Source organism: Dipodomys merriami, unplaced genomic scaffold (genome assembly GCF_024711535.1).
Source record: "Dipodomys merriami isolate MVZ:Mamm:240054 unplaced genomic scaffold, mDipMer1.0.p SCAF_2, whole genome shotgun sequence".
Classification (NCBI taxonomy): Eukaryota; Metazoa; Chordata; class Mammalia; order Rodentia; family Heteromyidae; genus Dipodomys; species Dipodomys merriami.
The window spans coordinates 80,734,259-80,758,780 of NW_027203381.1; the positions used below are offsets into that span (position 1 = coordinate 80,734,259).

At 42.9% G+C, this 24,522-nt stretch overlaps 1 protein-coding gene across 1 annotated transcript; it reads right to left on the minus strand.

Annotated features, from left to right (window-relative positions):
* Positions 1 to 10,143: 10,143 nt before the first annotated feature.
* Tagln3 (transgelin 3) lies at positions 10,144 to 24,073 on the minus strand. The gene is made up of 4 exons (XM_070028722.1): positions 23,667 to 24,073; positions 22,203 to 22,377; positions 12,167 to 12,269; positions 10,144 to 10,615 (listed from the first exon to the last, which is right to left on the minus strand). The coding sequence occupies exons 1-4, from the start codon at positions 23,844 to 23,846 to the stop codon at positions 10,474 to 10,476; spliced, it is 600 nt and encodes a 199-aa protein (XP_069884823.1). The 5' UTR covers positions 23,847 to 24,073; the 3' UTR covers positions 10,144 to 10,473.
* Between the last annotated feature and the right edge of the window lie 449 nt (positions 24,074 to 24,522).

Sequence of the window (24,522 nt, forward strand, 5' to 3'; positions counted from 1 at the left end):
TACTGTTGTGAAAATTCTGATACAGAACTCTTCCAACCACAGAGAAAATCACAGTGACCAGCACTTGGCTGGGTATTTCCAGGTAAACATCTTGAGAGCTTGTGGAGAGAACTCTACTCCCCTTTCAGCAGCAAAGGCAATGATGCTGAGGGAAACAGGAAGATAGTGTGCAATGACCTGGATCAAAGGAGAAAAAAAAAAATCTCTCCATAGGCTGCAGCAATGATCTTGGAGAACACATGCTTAACCAAGATGTAAATTCAACTTATGAAACTATTTTAAATGTTTCAACCTTCCCTGTTCAAATTAGTTCATCATGAAGACCTAGATGCATGTCCAAGTCATGCATTCAATATGGGTCAAGTTCCTGGCCCCTGGCATAGAAGATACCTAGCAATGGGTGGGGGAGGTGATATTTCCATCTGTGCCAGCTGGTAAGTGCATTTCTGCCACTTAGGATCCGCTTCTCTTTATTATGATGAATGGCCACACACAAAGTTGCCATCTGACTACTACTCCCTTCTGAGCTCCCTGTGGAGGGAGAGGATCAGTCCTGAGGAATCACAAGGTTAGTGGGGGTCATCCTTAATGGGATGGACTAAACTGGCTCAACAGTGATCCTAGCTTCTCGTTCTCTGGTGACTCAGAGGATCATCATCTTAATGGTTTGTGTCACATCACAGGGAGCATTTTCAAAAGTGAAATTATCTAAGATCATCTAATAACCCCTTAATGTCTTTGGAGCCCAGTCCTCACAAAGAAAAGACCTGTGTGTTCCTAAACCTTCCTAAAATAATCACCATCATCTCCATTCTCTATAAACAGTGACCACAACCTGGTATTCAAGGTCCCTTTCAGTATCACCAGGCCACCTACTGCCTCTCCTCCTGTCACATACACTAACTGCTACATCGACTTACATTTTCAATCATTATTCCTGCATGTATTCATTCATCCATCTGGCTACATTTATTGTGTGCCTACTATGGGACAAGGAATAAATATCATGCTACATTTTAATAGTTCTCACTAGAAGGGACAGGCATTTGAACTGCTGCTTTTACTCTCTTATGTAATAAGTACTCTCACAGAGATGTGAACAGATGACTTTAAAATATAGAGTGGGCTGCCAGGCACTAGTGCCTCATGCCTGTAATCCTAGCTACTCAGGAGGCTGAGATCTGAGGATCACGTTTCAAAGCCAGCCTGGGTAGGAAAGTCTGTAAAACCTGAGTATCTCCAATGAAACACCAAAAATGCCAGAAATGGAGCTGTGGCTCAAGTGATAGAGTGCTAGCCTTGAGCACAAAAGCTCAGGGGCAGCATACATAATATATACATAATATGTATATATTATGCAATACATATGATTAAAATAGTGTATATATGTATATAAATACATATATAATATACATATAATAAATGTAATATACATACAGAGAAGAAAGAGAGCAAGCCAATAATAACAACCCCTCTCTCCTGATTTTGTGTCCTAGTCCACACTATGACTTACTATTCTTCTACTCACTACTTGCAACTTTCCTGAAAGCTTTTGTACCACAACACACGGAACTCTCTTCTTCCTCCTAAGTCAGAACCTCAGTGGTGTATCCTAGTGCTTTGGACTTGAGTAACCTTAATAATATTACAAATATTTGAAGTGGCGCTGTGGCTCAAGTGGTAGAGGGCTAGCCTTGAGCTGAAGAGCTCAGGGACAGCACCCAGGCCCAGGGCTCAGGCCTGATGACCGATAATATAATAATAATAACATATTATTATTAAATAATAATAAATATTATAAAAATAATATTATAAGGATGTTATTACTTTGGACTTAAATAATATCTGCTACCTTATTATATCTCTTGTGTTACTCATCAGTTATTTAGCTCATCCTCTGTACAGCCAATCTTCAACCAAACTCAAGCACTCTGAAGACCAGGTTCTTGGTATTTTCCCCTTTGATAGAATAGATTCAATGAGGATGCAGGAGATGAGAGCTGTTTTCAGGAATTACAGGGAACTGAGGCTTGGCTTCACCTTATTTACAAGCTAATAACTTAGCCTATTACTGTTTCACTTGTGGTGACAGAAGAAATGAAATGCATGGCCAGAAAGCTGCCTGTGTGGCATTTCATTGGTGTTGGTTCTCTTTCCTCTTAAGTTGCATGGGACTGAAACAATATGATCCAGACAGAGATATAAACAGTGCGTTCACAATCTGGCTGAGGAACAAAGAACTTGTGGATCTGCTGCTTTTGTAACAAACAATAAGAACATCTGATCTTGTCAAAAATGGAGACAGTACCTCATCCCCCGTGGAAGTTCCTACAAAGGCAATGTGAGAATTGAACAAGATAGAGAAAAGACAAGAGAGCCCAGTCTTGGGATATACTGTGTACTAGTTTCTCAAGACTGCCTTTAGAAAAACAACACAGACCGTGGGGACTAAAGGAGTAGACCCTTGCCATCCCACAGTCTTAGAAGTCTAAAATCAAAGTGTTGGCAGGCATAGCCATACTTCCCATGAATTCTTCCTTTCTTTACCTTGCTCTTGGTAAGCAGCAATTGTTGGTATTCCATGGCTTACACTTCAGTCTCTGCCTCTGTCCTCATGTGGCGTTGAACTTCAGGAGTTTGAGTACCTTCTTTTCCTCTAAGGAAACAAGCCATATTAAATTAAGTGCCCACCCTACTTCAGTAGACCTCATCTTAACTAATTACATCTGCAGTCACCCTATATCCAAATAAGGTCACACTTGGAGGTAGTAGGAATTAGGACTTCAACATATCATTTTTGGAAGATACATTTAAACCTTTAACACCCAGAAAGCCCTCTAAGAACATGACAGACCTATGGAGGCTTGTCATTGTCAATAGAGTAAGCCTGCTACCAGGATTACATTGAAAAATTATAAAGCCTAGTTATAATAGTCTTGGGTGATTATAGGTAGCATTTTAACCATTTTTTCTAAATTTTATACTAACACACTATCTTTCTGATTCCCTTTTTCTCTGTGATGAGGAAAGGAAAATGATGGTACAGTATGAGTCCAGCTTGGTCTAAGAATAGCCATCATTTTCAGTCAACCATATTAGTCCCAAAGGAATGGGTTCCAACAAAATGGCCCCAGTAGACTACTAATGGAAGAATAGAAAGAAAGTGGCTAATGGCCATTCTCCTTCTACTTCAGTAAATCCACTACAAAGCTCTTGTTTATCTTTTGTTTTAATTGCTTGGTATGAAAAGCAAGTCAGGAGCTGGGTAAGGAGCAGTGTAGTAAAGTGGTTGAGAGCTGTCCTACATTTTTTTTTTTTTTTGTCCATTGTGGGGCTTGAACTCTGGTCCTGGGTGCTGTCCCTGAGCTCTTCAGCTCAAGGCTAGCTCTACCACTTGAGCCACAGCGCCACTTCTGGTTTTCTGTGATTTATTGGAGATAAGAGTCTCACATACTTTCCTGCCCTGGCTGGTTTGACCTGATATCCTCAGATCTCAGCCTCCTGAGTAGCTAGGATTATAGGTGTGAGGTCCTGGTGCCTGGCCCTATCTACATTCTTAACCAGTAAAAGTCTAGGAGGCCCACAGTACCCATGGCAAACAACAGTCTCACAGAAAGCCATCATCATTCTGAGCTAGTGTAGCATCTGGCTCCCAGTAGGAGCCCCATTAGCTTAATGTTTGGTCAAAGGATGTAATTGCTGTACTCTTAAGTACTGACTTTGGAAATTATGCAAAGGTCACAGGATCACAAAGGAATATTTTTTTAAATCGACATGAAAAATCCTATTAGTCAAGATGACAAGATAAGATTGTGGAACAATAGAATAATGAAAAATGAGAGCAATTATCATAGGATGAAACACAACAGAAGAATAGAAATGAACTTAATACAGAGAAATACAGAGAAAAATGAGGGATAAAACTGAGAGAGCACTGCCAGGTGATGGTGGCTCACGCCTGTAATCCTAGCTACTCAGGAGGCTGAGATCTGAAGATTGTGGTTTAATCCCAGCCTGGGTAGAAAAGTCCATGAGACTTACCTCCAATAAACTTCTCAGAAAAACGCTGGACCTCAGCTGGGTATCGGTGGCTCATGCCTGTAATCCTAGCTACTCAGGAGGCTGAGATCTGAGGATCGCCGCAGTTCAAAGCCAGACTGGTCAAGAAAGTCTGTGAGACTCTCCAATAACCACCAGAAAACTGAAGTGGTGCTGTGGCTCAAATGGTAGAGTGCTACCCTTGAGCTGAAGAGCTGAAGGACAGTGCCCGGGCCCAGAGTTCAAGCCTCAGAACCGACAAAAAAAAAAAAAAAAGCTGGAAGTGGTGCTATAATGTAAGTGGTGGAGCACTAGCCTTGAGCAAAAGAAGCTCAAGGACAGCATCCAGGTCCTGAGTTCAAGTTCCAGGACTGGCAAAAACAAAAAATAACAAGTACAAAACCTCAAGAGGACACATAGAAAACAACAAAGACAAATACATCATTTTAGGTATGTGTTCTGGATTTAGGTTGCCCCAGAGACCATATGAAGAGTCAAGTTTTATAGTGACCTACAGTGAATACTGCTCAATGCTCTGAGGTTCTGGGGAGTTTAGGCATTATTGGGTCAAGTTTTCCACAGACTGTGCATATACTGAAATCTGGAGTAAATGATATCCAACCCTTAGCTTATTATCCCAAGTTACTCAACATAGTCACGTAAATTAGCACCTTGATGTAAATGATAAATGGTAAACAAATAAATGCCTATGTTTTGGTCCTTCTTTCCTTCCTTGACAATTAGCTTAAGGATCTTCTTCCTTCCTTCCTTCCTTCCTTCCTTCCTTCCTTCCTTCCTTCCTTCCTTCCTTCCTTCCTTCCTTCCTTCCTTCCTTCCTTCTTTCCTTCTTTCCTTCCTTCCTTCTTTCCTTCCTATCTTCTTCCTTCGTCTTCTTGCCTCCCTTTTCCCTCCCTCTCTCCCTTTCCTTTTCTTTCCCTCTCTCCCTCCTTCTCACACTCTCTTTCTCTCTCTCTTTGTTTCTTTTTCTTCTTTCCTTTCCTAATGCAGTACTGGGCCTGGGCACAGGACCTTGTACTTGCCTGGCAGGCATTCTACCACTTGAGCTATGCCTCCAGCTGTCCTAGTCATTTCTATCAAAAGATCAGATACTTAAAAGTGGTGAGATGAAACAAATCTTCCTCCATTCCACTTCTCCCTTTGGAAGATAGAAGCATTTCTTTTTTTTAAATTTTATTTTATTTTATTTTATTTGTGAACATACTGTACAGAGGAGTTACAATTACATGGGCAGGATAATGCGTACATTTCTTACCAAGCATTGCAGCCTCCTCCTTTGTTTACCCTTCACATCCCTTCCCAGGCTCCCCCCTCCCCCCCAATCCCAATCCTTCTCCTCCCCCCCCCCCCCCCCGCACCAACCTTGTAAAGCTCGTTTTGGACATGACAACTTGTACTTCTCATTGTTGCAACAGGTCCACCTGTATCCTTAAACAACTGGTTTTTCCCCATCTCCTCCACAAGTTATACGGACATCAAATATAGTGAAAGCAGGAGTTATACTATGGGGGAGGGACATACAAAGCAACAAAGAGATAATCTTATAAATGCGTTAGAAACACATGCATGAAAGCATTTCTAAATAAAATCAGATCTTTTCTATTTAAAAATACACTTGGTTTCTCCACATTGCCTGTCTTAACTGGGAAGTTGGATAGTACTGGACAGTTGGCTCTTTTCTCTTCCCCTTTTAATAATAGGTTCAGCTTTGTTTCAGCTAACACATACAAAGCCTTTGTGGATTGTGTAACATTAGCTACTAATTTATTTTTTATTTATTTCCATTGCAATCTCTTTTTAATTAGGTGTCTCAAACCTTGGGGCATCTAGTAGCTACTTGCAGACAGTCTCCTGCCTGTCACATGGTTACTGATTTCATAAGAAATACAAAATATGGTTGGTTACGCCCACAGGCTTAGGGATGGGGAGAGCCTATAGTGGAATTTTACTCCTTCTCCAACAGGCCTCTGACTTCATAACAGCACTTGCAGGCATCCGCTTACTCTCTTCAGGCATAAAGGGCATATGAGTGGACCATTCTGTAAATGATCTTTCAGCACATCAGTTTGCTCCAATGGACTGGAAAGAATGCTATCTTAATTCATGGTCTGAATTCCACTAGAAGTCTTTGCTAGCTGCCAGTTCTCCTCACTCAGACATAGGGCTCTAGACATTTCTGGTCTGATATGATGCATGGTGCTTCAGCAAACTGGTAGAGGATGGAAACTGTCTACAAGACTGGTGTCAGACTGAGAGTCTGTTCTACCGTAATCCAGTCTCCAAGTATGACTAATCAGAGATGTGGCTTCCTGACTCTTTTTATAACAGACCTACATCATCAAGGGGTCTCCATCCTTTCCAATACCCCAAGAGTAGCACAGAACCTGACATAAAGTAAGTGCTCAGTAAATCTTGAGGTATTGATTATTAAAAAAAATAACTGCTACCAACTACCAATTGTCAATTCATATAGCATTGCCAAAGACCTAGTTTTATCATCTTTATTCCTTTTGTTTAAATGGGAGCATTACACACTGACTGGCTTTGTACCCAAGGAGACTGCCTCCATCATCATACCCTAACTTAGGGTTGGTGAAAGTTGTCAGAGGAAAAGAAAGTTGTAATAGCATCTATGTGACTTGGCAGGAATAATTCTGACTCAGAATCACATTTTGGTATTCAAATATAAAGGCAGGCTATATTAGATATTGGCTATTCATATACATGAGTGCCCTGAAGTCAGGAAAGAATGAAACCCATCTTTTGAGTTGGATCCAGAAAAACGCACACACTTGAGCCTTCCTTAATTGTAGTCAGAAGAGTTCTTTGCAGTAAGTTCTTCCTGTGAGATGAAGTGGTGGTTAGTGCAAGGACTGTGTCTTATCTGTGTTTTCCAGAGTCCAGCACTGAGCATAATATGTAGAAAGCAGTATTATATAATAGAATTTATAAAGCTTTGGAATCCTAGCATTCAGAGTTCAAATTCCACTTTGCTCTTATGAACTCTGGGACCTTGGACAACACTTGAGCCTCTCTAATTCTCACTTTCTTTCTTTGATCTGGAAAATCATGTAAATGATTCCCTTAATGGAGATATGTTGTATAGAGAGCATGACTTTGAGCATATACTGCTAAAATGGTTGGACTACATGTCACTTGATCATGCCATATGTTAAAACTTAAACCTCAAGAGGCTGTTATGAAGAATTAGAGCCTTTGGAAAATGGTTAGGTTATGGACAGTCTTCTGTTACATACGGGAAGAATGTCTGGATGAAACAGACTTCAGAGAGTTGCCTAGTCCCTCCACTTCTTCAACCACGTGAAGAAGATAGGGTTGCAACAAGGCACTATCTTGAAAGCAGAGCAACACCAGACACGGACTCTACTATTACCTTGATCTCAAACTACCCAATTCCAGATCTGTGAGAAATAAATGTCCACTATATACTACCCACAATAATGTATTTTGTTATCATAGACCAAATAAACCAAGACAAGATCCTGTAGATTATGCTTACCATTCAGTTTATTCTGCAGTCAGATCTCTTCACAGACAAAAGCTATCATTTTGAAAGCTATGCGAGCTGAGATGACCCCATTATAGGGCTGATGCAATGTTCTCTCAAAGAATTATTGATCCAAGAATGTGAAACCAGGATAGGACTTTAACCATTCCATATCTGCTTCATTAAAATAAAGGTCAGTAGGACAATACTTGCTTTCAACCCATTTGAATCATAGTAAGATTTATCTTTGCCCTTCAAAATAGCATTATTTTCTCAGCTTGGGGCTATAAAAGTTGCCATGGTTATTTTGAGAATATATTACTGACTCAGCGCTAAATTGGGAACTTTGATTTGGTTGAGTGATAAATCAATGAACCACAGTTTACATTAGCTCTACTGCCTAAAATATTCAATTGGAAGTCTGGAAACAATAATTTCTTTTCTGGTGTCATGTTTTTGCAGTTTTATTTTTACTAGTCAACCTCTGCCTTTACCAATCCTCTATTTCATAGGCTTCTTTGCAAGCGCATGGTCATAGATTTAATGTGTTCCGTGGCACCTATGAAACCTGTGGCTCTGTGACAGAACACTCAAACATCAGAAAATTGTTTTGCAGCTGCCCAGGGACAGCAACTTCTACTAATATGCTAGCATGCATGTTCTGTTGTTCAAAGCATTCACAACTTTCTCAAAAGTGGCAATTCTGATGATAGCGTAGTTTGCAGGAAAGCCTGAAAAGTAGTAGTGTAAAACTCATTTGGCAATTTTAATCAAAATAGATATTCAGCACCTAGAAAAATTATCCTAAGCTAATTATTAGCACTACATAAAGATATTTATTATGTCATTAAGTTTAATGGTGACGTTTGAAAACATTCTACCACCCAACAATCAGGGCCCATTCAACGGACTTCCAATGAAAAATTATTTGGTTCTTTCTATATTGAGAGGATCAGTTTCCTCTTCTCATCTTATTGGGATGTTATGAGTCATATCCTCCCATTTCCCAAGAAAATATTTGCCCTCCCCTTGTCTGGGAATCTCTAATGGTGTATAGATTACAGCTGAGAGAAACTAGTATATTACAAAGGGATCACAAAGATGGGAATTGTTCTATGCATTCCACTGACTACATACACATCTAATAGGATAGGATGACAGGCACTAAATCATAGATAGTAGTTATCTTGGAGGATTTTATTAGATAAAAGATCTGTTTTTAATGATTGCTTTTTTTATTTTTTTATTGTTTCTGGCTTTTGTTTGTTTCATTTTGTTTTGAAGGTACTAGGGTTTGAACACAGGGCTTCATACTTGCTTAAGCAGATCTTCAACCATGCCTTCAGCCTTGTTTTTCTTTTCTTTTCTTTTTTTTTTGGGGGGGGGTCCGGTCGTGGGGCCTGAACTCTGGGCCTGGGCGCTGCCCCTCAGCTCTTCAGCTCAAGGCTAGCACTCTATCACTTGAGCTACAACGCCACTTCTGGCTTTTTTTCTTTTTGCTTGTGTGATGCTGGGAAACGAACCCAGGGCCAGATGCATGCAAGGCAAGCGCTCTACCAATGAGCCACCTTCCCAGCCCCAGCCCTTGTTTTTCTTATGAAATTAATTATTTTTTGTTTTGTTTATGGGAACTAAGAATATGAGTAGACACTTTCCAGGCTTTCTTCATTTTTCTAGCCAAGAAAAAAAAATCTCGGACACCTATGCATCTTAGGTGTATTTTAGTTTTAGGCAATGCTTGAGATTTAGATTCAATAAATGACTTAGGAGAACAAACAACATAGTCTATAACTCCTGGATGTTCTGTAAAAGTTTTACAAACAACTATATGATTGTGAGAATCAGGTCAAACTCTGGCCTACAGAGGACAATTAATGATAGAGAAGTGCAACGGCGGCTGATTTATTCATCAATCTATCCACTCATCTATTCATCCATCCTTCCACCCATCTATCCTTCCATTACTCTGTTAAACAACCATCCACTAGATACTCACTGCATATGAGCTCCTTACGAACTGGTGCTTTGCTTATTCCTGTGACCCCTACACTGTCTAGCATAATAAACATAAAGTAGATACTAAAAAAAAAATCTCTGTGAGGTCAACAAACTCATTCTTGATCTCAAAGATCTAAGCTTGTTAGTGAGTAAAACTATACATTTGCTAATGCAATTACCAACATAAAAATAATCTTGTAAAAGTTTTCTCATCTAATATATATATTTTCATTTTTAAATTTTTTTCTGTTGCTTGTGGGGTTTTGAACTCAGAGCCTGGGTGCTGTCCTTAAGCTTTTTCACTCAAGGCTAGTGTTCTACCACTTGGAACCACAGCTCCATTTCTGGTTTTCTGGTGGTTAATTTGGAGATAAGAGTTTCATGGATTTTCCTGTCTGGGCTAGCTTCGAATTGTGATCCTCAGATCTTAGCCTCCTGAGTAGCTAGGATTACAAGTGTGAGCCATCAGTGCCCAGCTTAATTTATGTTTCTTTAACTCAATTTCATTTTGTGGGCCTCTTGAATGAAGGAGAAACCCTCCCAGTTTGTGAAGTCCCTAAGCCAAAGAACAAACTTTACACTTTAAGACACAAGACTAATTGTTTATTGAGTGTGTTCTATAAGTTGAAGAGGGGATTTTTTTTTTGGCAAATAAATAAATAAATAAACAAATAGACACCTTAGAAGGAGAACAGGAAGAGGGAGAAAGCGGAGTCTTTGCATAGTTCTAAATGAACAGAAGGTGGTAGCATAGGCAACGTGGATTCTCAGCAGAAGTGCAGCACTTGCAAAAACCAAGGACAGGAGGCTTTGAGAAAGAGGAGAAGGTCAGGTGACTACCTATTTCTTTTTCACAGAGACTGTGGTGTGGACCAGTCGTCCTCTCTATCAGAGGGGCGGGATGCAGCATCTCACATGATCTGCCTGGGCATCCCGTAGCCGGTCATGCCCGCCTGGGAGGCCCCCTTGTTGCTGCCCATCTGCAGCCCTATTACATTCTGTCCCTGGCGAAGCTGCTCCTCAGAAAATCCTCTCCGATTCTGCTGGGCTTTCCTGTACAGAGAGAGCAAAAGGGAACAATCCCATGTGACTATATTTTCGAGATAAACATTCAGACAGTCTGAAACTGAGGTCATCAAATACACCAACAGGCCCTACCCTGACCTATGACCCTATCTTGACCTATGATCTTACCCTGAGCTCTGGTCTTACACTGATCTGTAATCCTACCCTCAAATGCAGCCTAACCTATGACCTATGCTGTGGCTTACCCTGACCTATGACTACTCTAGGCTGTGGCCTACTCTAAGCTGATGTCTAGCCTAAACAGAGCCTACCATGATGAATGAGTTCTCTATTGTTTAGAAATCCAGATGTTTTTCCGAATTTCCAGGAAAGAGGAAAGGAAAATGCATCCCTATCTCTGGGAAGTTCACGATCAGCTTTCCTTCTTTTTCTCTGTTCTTATTCTCTTTTCTTTCTCCATCATGTTAGGCAAGCTCCATCTGCACTTTCTCTCCCTAACTCTCACAGTTACCTGAAGCACTTGTGAAAATGAGATTGAACTCTTTATAAGGTATGTCATCAGGCCCATTCTCCCCTTCCTGAACTGGGCTGAAGATTCATTTCCACTTTAGAACTGAGGGACCTAGGTGTTAATTACGGTTAACCTCTAGATCAGATCAGCAAACCTTGGCAAATATCCAGTGAATAATTTTGTATTTGAAGCCAAATAGATGAATAGCAGATCACTAATAATGCTGGGACTAAAACCAGCATCTCAGTGGATCAATATCACTGAGGTTTTTTCAGACTAAACTAATTTAAAACAGACAATCGGATACCTTTTTATAACACTCAAAGACAGGAGAAGAAGAACAGGGAAATGAGTGGCCAATTATTTGCTATACCATGTTCTTTTGTCTTCTTGCTGGCTATCCAGTATGAATTTCCTGCCTTCTTTGTTCACCTTCTCTCCCAATCACTTTAGGAAGGGCCATAGAAGACCTTCTTTGTAAATTGAGATGGTCATAAAATCTAAATCAGGTTGCAATTGACAAAGAGGGAGCTATAAGTCAACAAGCTGTAACTATATATTAGTTAGGACTGTGCTTTGTAAATAGAAGATATTTAATCTTCATCAAGTATAAAAAGAATTAAAATAGTTAAGATGGGGGATAGGGAGGAAGAAAAGAAGAGAGGGAAGAATATTCAGAATGGCTTGGATGTTAGTAAAACTAAGCCTGGACATCAATTTACCTCCTACAAAAACCTCAGAAGAAACAGAAACTTGGTAGATCTAGAGAATCCAAGTATCAAATAAGAAAAGCCCAGTATTTTTCCTAGTGGGATGTTAACTGAAAGTTTTTTCTTCTTCTTCTGAGGACTCTGTGTGTGTGTGTGTGTGTGTGTGTGTGTGTGTGTGTGTGTGTGTGTGTGTGCGTGTGTGTGTGCGTGTGTGTGTGTGTGCGCGCGCGCATAGAGGGAAGAGGGTTAGGAGGGCTTGCTTGTAGATCTTTGTATATAAACAGCCTCTGGGGATCCAAGGCATCAGACCCCTCCCTCTGGCTCTCAGCTCCTGAGGAAGGGAAGTTAAGGACTCACCTGTGGAACCAGGATGGCTCTCCCCGGTAGCAGCCATCATCCTTGGTGACTGCAACGCTGCCTAGAGCCATCAGGGTCCTCTGCACAGCTGCCATGTCCTTCCCTGAAAGCCAATGAAGAGGTCAAAGCCAAGTGAGGGTCAGGACCAAAGACTTCTGGGAGGATGTGGTTGCATACCTATGAAAGAAGTTCTGAAAGGAGGCTGTAGATGACCACATTCAAAGAGGTACTATCAAACACTGTCCAAAGTAGCCCTATGATCACCATGCCAAATTGCCCAGAAAGGAACAAAACCTGACCTGGTTAACTACACTCTATTTACACCAGAGTTACTTTCTATCCATAGTGACCATATTCCCAACACTTCAACCCAGATACACACAAGGCCCTGTCCTATGCAGAGGGCTGAGCCTGGGAAGGTTCTGCAAGCTATGTGAGGGGGAGGCCAAATGGACGGATGAGCATGGTGGTCTACAGAAGAGCAAATTTTAGGACTAGAAAAAGACATTAAAGAGAAATTGATTGGACAGTGTCATTCTGAGCCAAACCCAAGTGGTCCCTTAGTTTTACTTTATCTGGGTTAAATGAGTCTGAAGTCATCCATGTTATTCACACTGAGTATTCACTTGGCTCTGTAGTATAGAGGCCTGGCAAGTGGAGAACAGCAAATCAACACTGAAAGCACTCAATGTGACACAAGTGAAAGGCTCTTTATTTTGTGCTGCATGACCAGAGCTAAATGGAGACAATAAATCACAGCTTGTGTGAGAGAGAGATTCAAGGTGTAGCCCTACATGTGGAGGGCTAGCACTGTCACAGAGAGACCCAGGGAGAAGACACCTGGGCCTATAAGTCAGCCTGCTCCTTGTCATCCTTTCTTCTCCTCTCTCTTCCAGGTGACTGGCCTGAATGAGAAAAGATGCTAATGTGTAAGTAGCCAACACTTTAGAGGCAGATTGAAAGTCTGTACAAGGCATCTCTGTGGAGTTCAAAAGCTGCAAGTTGAGGAGTTATAAAAGGAAAGGAGTCTTCAGCTCAGTAGGGAGCTGGGAAAGTTAAGAGAAAATATTCACAGGCTCTCTTTGGAAGTCCTGGTGAACCATCTGTGGTGTCTTTGGCCCTGCTGCTGCAGCTCAGTCATGGGGGAATACAGAATTACAGGGAAAAGACAGATGGAGAGTGAGAGGGGAGTATGGACTGCAATAAACAATGAAGGCTTTCAGAGGAAGTCAATTTCAGGACATCCAGAGATTCAAAGAAAGAGGGCAGAGCAGGCCCTTTTCCCCCTCCTAGTTCTTGCTTTAACCACAGGCTGATGCTCAGATCCTAGGCTTTGTGCAATTGGCTGATAGGTACAAAAGCAAAATGCTGCCAGTGGGGAGTCCCTCAAGGTGATGGAAATGGACTATTTGGGTAGCAGATGGAAGAGAAAGGGTGTAAGGAATACTAAGAAATAGGAGCACAGAAATGCAGATATGAAAAGCATTTCTGTAACTGTCACTGTGAAACAGGCTGTTTTCTTTAAAAAAGAAAAAGAAATAGGACTCTAGTAATAATGTTCTGAAGGATCATGCTGAGAAGATAGGGAGGAATTGCTTTTAAGTGGCATGCTATTAAAGAGAACCTGGATCAATGACAGCACAAAAAGTTCAAGGCTAGGGTGTATCAATCAGTACTCTACTGTACACTGTTTGCACAACACACAGGAAGACTGTTTCTAATGCTGTTTTTGGGGGGGGTTGTTTTTTGATTTTGGGGGCTTTTTTTTTTGGAAAGACTTGGTTGGAATGGTCAGGATTTGGGCCATAATTTCTCACTGGAAAAAACAGATAAAATGCAAACTTTGAAGAATCATAGAACAAGCATCCTACCCCAATACACACATTGAAAGAAGAAAAAAAGAAAAGAGAAAGGGCAAAGGAACCAAGTTAAGCCAGGATGAGATATCCAGAAACCTACACTTATCACCACTACCCCAACTCTCACTCCACCAAAGTAAAAAGGAAGTATCTGCAAGATTGAAGCAGAAGAAGTTGGGGAAGGAGGTATTCTTTTACAAGAACAAAAATTAGAAGTTTTCCTAAGAAAAATCCTCAAGCAAGAGATTTAATAGGCACTATAGGCCAAATACTTAATACCTTGGGATCTTGACCCCGTGCATTTGGGTTTTTTTTCTCCCCATTTATGGACAGGAAAACTAATTCTGGGAAGTTAATAGTCCCAGTGTCACCTAACAAGTAAAACAAAGGCCAAATCTAGCTTGGATGAGACAGAATGCAAAATCCACAACAGTCTACTTGATGATCTCCTGTGGGATGGAAGAGAAAGTGTGCTTCTCATCCAGGGCCAGTGATGAGGAATGATCCAATGCACTGGTTTCAAGTACCAGGCCAGAAGGAATGCCAGGCCAGAAGGGTCAAGGGCCCCAACCCTAAATGCCTTTGAATGCCTTTGTCTGAAAAATTGTGCTGTATCTTTATCCAAATAAAATCAAAGAAAAGAAAAGCAGCTAGGGTCCATGTGTTGACCAAGTTAATTATCATCAATTATTCTAAGTAATGTTATCACCAAATATTTACCATCTATAACAAGTTCATGTCTAGCTCCTTTTCTTGTCATGAGTAATATGTTTTCTAACTGAGCCTTTGTGGAAAAACTCCAGAACTCTCAGGCTGATGAGCTGGGAAGCAGGCCATTCTCCAGGTTGACATCTTTCCAGTTTGGAAGTATAGCTCCATATGGAGTGTTGAAAAGAAATGGCATACAAGAAGAATAAGGACTTCATGTGGAGGCTGATTTCTGTTAACAAGGGGTCAAAAATTCAAGTGAATAAAGAAGCAGGGGATTAAGGAAGATCTGTGAGGTATCCTGGGTACAAAACAACAAAAGCTAAATTGCCTTCTGAAACCTTCATAACTGTACAAAAACGGCCACATACAGACTGCTTGAAGGCATACCCTCCTGCTTCTTGGTGTATTTATGGGAGCCAGGGAGGAGGAAAGCATCTCTTCAAAAGAAGGAACTTTAAGCTCACTCCCCAGAGACTGATTTGGCAAGTCCTCAGAGTTTACATTACAATTACAATAAGCTTATTAAAATAAGCTCTCTAGGCAATTCAAAATCAGTTTGAGAAACATGAGTTTCACTAGGTGACTTCTAAAGGAACTCAAACTATCCAGCACTGCCTGGAAGCTTAAATATGGAGATTCTGTGTTGATATTCTGAGATGATTCTCTTACAGGCAATAAACAGGCAAGCTCTGTTCTGAAGCTCTGGGTTCCTTTTTTTTTTTTTTTAAATCACAATGGCTAGTGTTAAATAGTATTTGTTAAGCAATATCTCCTTCTTTCAGAGATACCTTCCCTAAAGTCAGAAAGTAAAAACGATCATTAGGAGGACTTTGATCCAATTTGGGAGTCAGCCCAGAGGTCTGGCAGCTCGGAATGGCTTTGTTCCCTGAAAGCCACCCTTCAATATGTTGGCAGATGCTTATGGCTCTTCAACTCAGCTTGAATACCACTGTTCAAGGCAATTCTTGTAAAACCAAGAAGAAATATAGTCCTAAAAAAAAGACCAACCGGGTGTTGACAAATTTCCAGGTGCAAGGGTAGCAGAAAGGAGATTGAGTCCTTGTGGTGATCCAAGAATAGACCACTGACCATGAGAAGGAAAGTGACGTAGGAAAGAAGAGTCAGATTTACACAAAACACCCAGAATTTTAATGTGCTGCCTGCACTCTTATAAACCTCTAACAATGGACTTCGAAGTTTTAGAAAGAGAAGGTGGAATCTGAAAAGTTTACATACAGTATTGTGCCAACTATGGGAGGGAGTATAAAGATGGGTGATTGCCAGGGCTGATGTTGGGAAGAGATAAATAGATGGACCTCAGAGGATTCTACATCAGCAAAAGTACTCTTTGTGATATCACAATGGTGGATAAATGTTGTTACACATTTTTCTTAACCTAGAGAATGTGTAACAACAAGAGTGGACCTTGATGGAAATGCTGTGTTCTTGGTGATGATGTGTCAATGTAGGTACATCAATTGTAATATATACACCACTCTGGTAGAGGATGTTGATAATGGGGAGGCTATGCATATGTCAGGACAGAGACAGGCAGGATCTATCTGTATTTTCCTCTTGATTTTGGTGTGAGCCTAAAACTGAATATAAAAACAAGTCTTTAAAAAAACATTGCTGCTGACACTGATAGTAAATAGCTTTCTCTGTCAGACCTGACAAGTCTTTGCAGAAGTGAAGGTAGCAAAGGGCTTTCACTTGACAATATAGTATTCAGTGTTTCCTACACTCACAGGAAGGAACGGTACCTGAGTGTAGCCACACACCTTAAACTACTAAGTTGCAGTTTTTAGGAGTGGAGCCAGGGTTAATGCTGGTCAAGACTGGTGAAATATAAAGATACTTCCATGAGGGTTTTGTTCCCTTAAATTTTGTTATGGCTCCCAAGATATTATATGCATATCTTTGAAAAGAGAAAGGAAATCTTAAATGAGAAAGATAAAGAGAGAGACAAATGCAAGAGAGAAGTTATCTGGGTAGGAAATGTTGATCGGACATTCTTATTTCTATATTTAACGTAAAAAAAAAAAAAAGACCAGTTTCACAGTCAACCACTTTTTTCAGTCTCCACTTAATTGATCTTCTAAATCTTAGAGATAGGAGATTACACACACACACACACACACACACACACACACACACACACACACACACACACACACACACACACACACACACACACACACATTTCTTACACTGCTTGTACTTCACTTGCAAGTGAAAAGAAAAGCACCCCAAATACCCAAAAGTGACTGCCAGTTGTTGACAGACACTTGGGGCAAGTAAAGGTAAGGCTGCTCAGGTGGAAAAGGAGGCTGCAGGCAGCAAGCCTTTGTTGAATGTGCCCTGCAATGCCCTAAAATAATTCTCACACGAGGTGAAATGCTTCGCCTGGTTCTGCTGTTGAGGAATGGCACATGTAGTGACACTTTCCCAGAGAATAAATATATTGGAACTTTCCAGGCTCTCCACTTCCGGTGTAAACCACACCTCTCTAACTCTCAGCTGGCAAAAGAAAACAGGCATGACTAAACTACCTAATCTAGGGTCCTCCCTCAGTAAGAATAATCAAATGGATTGATCTTTGAGGCTTGTCTGCTCTGACATTCTAGAATTCTTTATGATTAGCACTTGCCAGTGGTTATACAAATAAACCTAAAAGGTCAGTGGCTGATGAGCTCACAGGAGGGAAGAGAGGCAAATATTAATAAGGTGTCTAGTGAGTTTGGCATTGTGCTAGACATTTCACATGGTGAATCCATGTGAGATCCCCATGAGCATGGCCCTGTACACAGAGCAAAACTGTGAGGCCCTAGCATGCTGAGTCATGCAAACAAAGTTACAAGCTGGTCTGAGGCTGAAGAGGTTCCAAGCTGTTGACCTTATTCCAATCCCAATCATTGTCTTCCAGATATAACACTGGTAAAGGAAAGGAAAGACAGTAAAAAGGCAATAGCCAATAAGTGTGAAAACCAAAAACCAATAAAGTGCCCTGCAAAGCTTGTTTTGGAGAATGGCTGAAGATGTGAAGGTTCAACAGATGACAGAGGAGGGGATGCTCATCCAGGTAGCCCATGAGCTCCTGTGTGTGGTTCTAAGAACACCATACTCATCCCCAGCCTTCTTCCTTGTACTGACACTTTCTATTAATCCTAGGATGGACGGGCCAATGCCAAAATAAATCTACATTGCCAATATTTATACACTACGTTTACAAGCACTGTTCATATACCATTTATAATGTGTCATTTCATTTATTCTCTGTATCAATCTGTGAGATAGATACTATTACTTCCATGTTATACCTGGAAAACAACTGAGGCATAGGGAGATTAATTGATAAGTGCTGGAGCACAAGTTTGAACTCAGCAGCCTCCTTGGCGCTTATAAGCCTGCACTCTATGGTACCTTCCTGGATAAGCGTATATCGCAGACTTTCTGCCCAGATATCAGGCTAATGCACTCGCTTATTTCACATACATTAGCCTCTCTTCCTCTCCCTCTCTCCCTCTCTCCCTTTCCCTTTCTCTCTCTCCCTCACACACACACACACACACACACACACACACACACACACACACACACACACACACACACACATGCATACATTTCCCTTTCTTGCTCCCTTTCCTCTCTCCCTTTTTCTGCTTGCCTATAGTATATTATCCTGAGTCCCAGATATCTAAGAATCCCCCTACCCTTTCCTGGCACTCACAGCAAATACAAAAATAGTATGTAACCTGCTGGAGCATTCATTTCCTTTCATTCAAGAGAAGGACCTCCAGTCCCCTTCCATTGCTCTAAGCAGTCTTCCCTTCTTCCCCATTATTAAAAGTAGCTGGTCGCAGGGCACTGGTGGCGCACACCTGTAATCCTAGCTACTCTGAGGCTGAGATCTGAGGATCAAGGTTGAAAGCCAGCCCTGGCAGGAAACTCCGTGAGACTCTTATCTCCAATAAACCACTCAGAAAACCAGTAGTGGTGCTGTGGCTCAAGTGGTACAGCGCTAGCCTTGAGCTGAAAAGCTGAGGGATAGCGCCAGAGTTCAAGCCCCATGACTGACAAAGAAAAAAAATGTAGCTGGTCATGCAAGATTCCCCCTAAGGGACCTTCATTAGCTTTATTTATAATACTCCTGCAGTTTGCTTGTTTCCCAATCTCGCTTTCTGTCTGAGCAGCCTTAACTGCATTTCCTCTGTGCAGTCTTGAGTTCCTTTCTAAAAAAAAAAAACTCTTGCATGCTGATGTCTGTGTAGTCAATTCAAACATCACATCTGGGAGAGGTTTAAGGATTGTGGTAGTATGTGGGACCCCTGTCCATGCATGTAACTGAATGCTAAACAAGTATTAGGCCACTGTAGGCCCTGCAGGCTTACTGGTCTACAACATACGAGGCAGCTTGGATAGGCCCTGGGCACTGTGGGCATGCAGAGCCCTACTCACTAGTAGATGGCAAATAAGGAAAATCAGGTACTTTGCAGTCTGCTAAGTACCTGAGGAAGAGAAATGCCCAGGAAAGGTGGGCCAGCCCCTTGTCAGCCACAGCTACCACAACTGTGGTCCAGGGATCCAGAACTGATGTGAGTAAAAGGAAATGTGAGAACAGCAGTAAAACCTCAAGGAGGAAGGGAGGGATCAAGGGAGGAAAGGAGGGAGAGGGGGAGATGTGGGGAGAGAACAAGTGAGAGAAAGAGAACACAGAATTGTAGGGAGAGTGTAGGAGTGAAATAAATAGCAACTCTGATAGTTGTGTACACCAACATGTGCACGCTCACACAGACATAGGCACACAACACAGGCTGGCCTTGCCTGGAGCATCCCTTTGATCTAGCTGAGTCATCTCAAACTCGTGAATGACGATGTGTTTGAAGAAAATATCTTAGTCATGCTTGTCCAGGCTTTCACACCACAAGCCCCACTTTCCCCACTTGTGTGCTCAAAGCATCTCGTGTCTCCTACCATCCAATGATGATGCCTTGAGCTTCAGCGGTCCTAGGTAGTCTCACTGTCCCATCCAACATTCCTAAGGTTCAAGGACTGTATCTTAGTCCTCTCGGGGCCATAGGGAGTCATTTGGAAACTCCTAAGTATCTGCCAGCTCTCTTGCTCATCCATATGTATTACATAGTCTACCTAGGGCTTTTGCTGTCTGTCCATCACAGTCCCCTTAGAATGAGTCTTTCTCTTTTCTGTCTTCTTTTTTTTTTTTGTCAGTCCTGGGGCTTGAATTCTGGGCCTGGGTGCTGTCTCTGAGCTTGTTTGGCTCAAGGGGAGCACATTACCTCTTGAGCCACAATACCACTTCTAGATTTTTTGAGTTTATTGGATTCTCACAGAGTTTCCTGCCCGGCCTGGCTTTGAACTGTGATCCTCAGATCACAGCCTCCTGAGTAGCCACCAGGACCTGGCTTTGTATTTACTTTAAAACCCTGGCCTCTTTCTATGCAGATCCTCTGCCTTTTTCTTTTCGAATAGCATTTTCATGCTCTAGAGCAGACCTGCCATTGCCCTATCTTGAAGCCCCACATGTGTCTCCTTGCTTCCTCTGCCTCAAGAGGCATCCATAGAGCTGAAGCAGGTAGTGCACCCCTCTACCTGACCTGCTGACCATTGCTTCCCACATCCTGCCCTCTTGTACTGAGTGTCTCTTGGGTGTAAGGTTCCTCCCAATGGTCTCTGAGAAGAGAGCGACAGGAAGTAAAGCCACCTTGGTAGTGTAGTACTGCTCCCTCAGATTCCCCACCTCCTACAGAATTTCCGGTTTCTTACTCCTCTTCCATATTTCCTGTCCTTGGGGGCTTACTAAGGTCCCTCCCATTCACGCGGACACTCTATTCTTTAGTCTCATGAACCTGATTCATCTTCCTCCTCTACCTCCTCCTCCTCCTTCTTCTCCTCCTACTTGTTGTCATCAGCTAGTTAGTGTTATGTATGACTCACCAGCACACCCATGGTGTAGGTGAAGGAAACTAAGCCTCCTGGACAAAGAATAGCTGGGCAGACTGGTTAAAGCCTTGTTCTTTGGCATCAGGGAGCCTGAGTGTGAATCCTGGTTCTGCTAATTACTAGATTTCTGATGGGCACACATAATCACAGGCAAGCTTCATTGACTGTGAAGTGAGGACATTAAAAACACTCACCTCATTGTTTTGTTAGGAGAACTGATGGGATTAGGCAGTAAAGGACTTTTTCAAGGTCTATTGTCCAGGAAAAGATCAGTAAGCAGTACACATCTTCATCAAATGGGGAGAATCCTCATAGGTATTTTATTTCCTGCATGAGGACTTGAACTCAGGGTTTTCAACTGGTTAAGCAAGCACCCTATCCTTGAGCTATGCCTCCACTTGGGAGAAGTATTATAGCTTTGATTTAGGAAGCAGGGAGCAAGGCTTGATTATGACCTTACACAGATATGTGGAGATAAGGATCCTTAAAGTTCAATAGATAGGCTTGGGGTTTTAGATAGCTGAGTTCCTATGTAATGGCAAAGTCTAGGATAAAACCCTTGGGGTCTTAGGATTTAAATAGTATCTATGGGGAAAACAAGAAATGGGAGCTGTGCATGACACCAGGGATTAAGAAAGTAACTGTGAGGACTAAGAAGGTGATTGGTTTGGCAAAATGGCCCCCTGCTAGAAATCTGTTTCAACCCTCTTCTGAATACCCATTTAGAAAACCAGGATTGTTGGTCTGTCAGGAGAGCCATTTGGGTCACTGCCCTGGGGATCTTATTGGTTAGATCATGATGACAGCTGTGACAATGAGTGTGTGAGTCAATCTAGCAGTCCTGCTTAGACTAGCTTGTATCTCTTGGTGCCTCAGGCAAGACATAGTTGCATAGAGGGACATGAATGCACATTTTCACTAAAGGGGACACTCGGCTCTCTGATGATAGACTCCCTAAGTGACTCCATTCTACATCATTTCTTCCTATGATGGTGGATTGATAAGTGTAGCTAGAAATTGACTGGATTTGTATGTCTTTGTGAGATTTCCTCACCAAGTCAATTCATCCACCTACCAGCTAATTGTTCACTGAAAGGTTGGAGTGCTGCTTCTTTCTTAGATTGAATGACAAAACAGCACCAGAAGGCTTTGTCTATAATCCCTGCTGGTGGTGAGTCAGATGCATTCTCTCTCCCTGCCTTGCTTCTATGCTGCCGGTAGCTATGATTTATCATGGGAGGGTCACGAGAGTCAAAGGCATCTTCTGCCATCATTTTGCCTCTCCTTAAGGCTTCTAGTTACCACCTAGTTTGCTGAGGTCCTTGCCACCTCCTCTGCCTAGCAGTGTTCCTGGGAGGAGGACAGCTGAGAATATCCCCCTGAGCCTCCAAGCTCACCGGCACAGGGAAAACACACAGTGGGTAGATTTTTACAAAGACAAGAAGCAAAGGTGACAGGTTGGAGGAGGGGACAGAACAGATTCAAAAGGCTGAAGGGCTGTTTACCTTCCCACAGATCCACTGTCTGAAAAATGTCAGTGGTCCTCACGCCATAGATTTCTGCCGCTTTTAGGAACTGGGAGATTTGCTCCATCTGCTTAAAAGCCATCTTTGACTCTGAGATCTTGGGGATAGGCTCTTGTCCTGGTGGATATAAACTGTTTATCAGCTTGCACAGGACCTGAAGGGAGTGGGGGAGGGGGGGTGCAGAGAGTCAGTGTTTTCCTTTGCAAGAAATGTCACAAATGAGAAGTGAATCCTGCCATCCCCCCCATCTCCCCTCCATCCCAGACACACAACCTCACAAGACACAGCTCAGCAGGCTTGTGGGTGAACAAGTCATGGGCCCCCAGAAGGGATGGGCTCAGACTTTCTAGCCAGGTTGCCATATTAAACTCCAAAGAGCTAGATAACCCCATTTCCATGGCTGCACTTCACTGGAGTTCTGCAGCCCCGGAAACCCACTCCCTCCTTGTTCTTCCCTTTTTTTCAGGGTGAGGGAAAGAATATTTACAGAAAAGCAATGATTGGAGTTGATGTGGATGCAATTCCACACTTCATGGAAGGATGTCAGGGAGAATTCAGGATGAGGGAAAGAATATTTACAGAAAAGCAATGATTGGAGCTGATGTGGATACAAGTCCACACTTCATGGAAGGATATCAGGGAGAATTCTGATCTGTACTCTGTCAGAAAGCAGATCAGAAAGCGGCTTTCACTAAGTCATCTTGTATTAATGATGCTTCCAAGAATGGAACTGGGCATTCTCCTCCCTGAACCCGAGCCGTGGACGACCCAACAAATGTGTGGGGTAGTAGTTATGTAACAATAAATCACAGCCTGTGAGAAAATACTGTACTTGTTTGAAGCAGCCCAGCTTGCGATCCTCAAACCCCCAAACTCTTAAGCATCTGGTCAGAAGAGCAATTATCAAGTAAGGAGCCCCCCACTCCCTCAGCCTTAGGCGAACCCTTCTATTCAACAGACAGACATTCAGCACCCCCAGAGAGCAAGGCTCCCCAGAAAGATGGGAAGGTGGCTAGCCCCCACCCTGCCACCTCCTTCCTTTGTTTTACAGTGAAAGCAGCATACTCCTGGGGGAAGAAATGGCCTCAGAAGAGCTGTTTCACCAGGAAGGCTGGGGGTGGGGTGGGAGGGGGTGAGAGAGAATCACAGGGAAATACTTCTCATCTCAACGGCAAAAGAAAATCAAAGGGCCTTAAATTTGCTAACAACTCAGAATGAAGCTGTGGTGTCTCGGAGGGTTGGAAAGAATCCTCTATGCTAGCTAGGGAATTGTGCAGAAAGCCCAAATCATCAGCCCTGGAGAAATAAAAGACATCGCCCATCCCTCCTGGTGAGAGAGCTTGGCAACAGCAGCACCCCCAGGGGCCTCCAGCTGAAAGAAAGGGCCCTGGAGAGGACTTCCCTGCCCACTGCCCCAGCAACCAAGATCGCTCCCCGCCTTACCGTCCCGTCCATTAACCATTTCTGAAAATGGGCCCTGCCAGGGGGTGGATGCTCTATGTCCTCAGCGCACTGCAGGATGATCCAGTCCACCAGTTTGTTCTCCAGGTCCGCGTCGTACTTCTGCTCGATCTTCTCCTGCACTTCTCGGCTTAAGCCGTAGCTGGGGCCCCTGTTAGCCATCTCTGGAAGAGAGGAGAGGCATCCACACAATAGCAGCTGCGGAAGCCCCCTCCTGGCTACTAGCAAACTGGGCTGAGATGTGGCTGGGCAGCCCGGCCCAGCAAGCAGCAAAGCAGGCAAGAAAGCCGGGCGTGGTTTAATTCAAGAAGCCAATGAAGCCAATGGGGTTGCACCTACAAATGGGAAAGAAAAGCGCAGCCACGCGCCAGTGACTCTAGAATAACGCTCTGGACGGCCCAGGAGGGGTAGGGGGCGGGGGCTGGTACCCTCCTTTCTCAGTCCCCGCCAATCAAGAGATGCGATGGTGTGCAAGGACTCACAATCGAGCCTGAGCCCACCCCCCAGGCAGCGAGGGGGGGATGGGTGGTGATCGATTCCTCCCCCTCTCGGTGGAACTGTGTGAGGTAGTAAGGGGCAGGTGAATAACAAGCCTTGAGGAAGGCTGCCTTGATGTTCCTCGCTCCTGGAAGAAAGGCACACTGATCTGATTTTCTCATGGCTGAGGAGGGTCCAACCAGGGCCGTTGCTAAGAGCCCTCCAAAAGCCAGCCCTCTCTCTTGTCAGGCAAGCCCGCCTGCCTCCCTCCCTTTGGGACCATCTTTCTCAGCGGCTCTATTCTTTCCCCTCTCTGGGGAGACTGGTGATTGTGCATCCAAGGCCCCATCCAGCTGTGGGG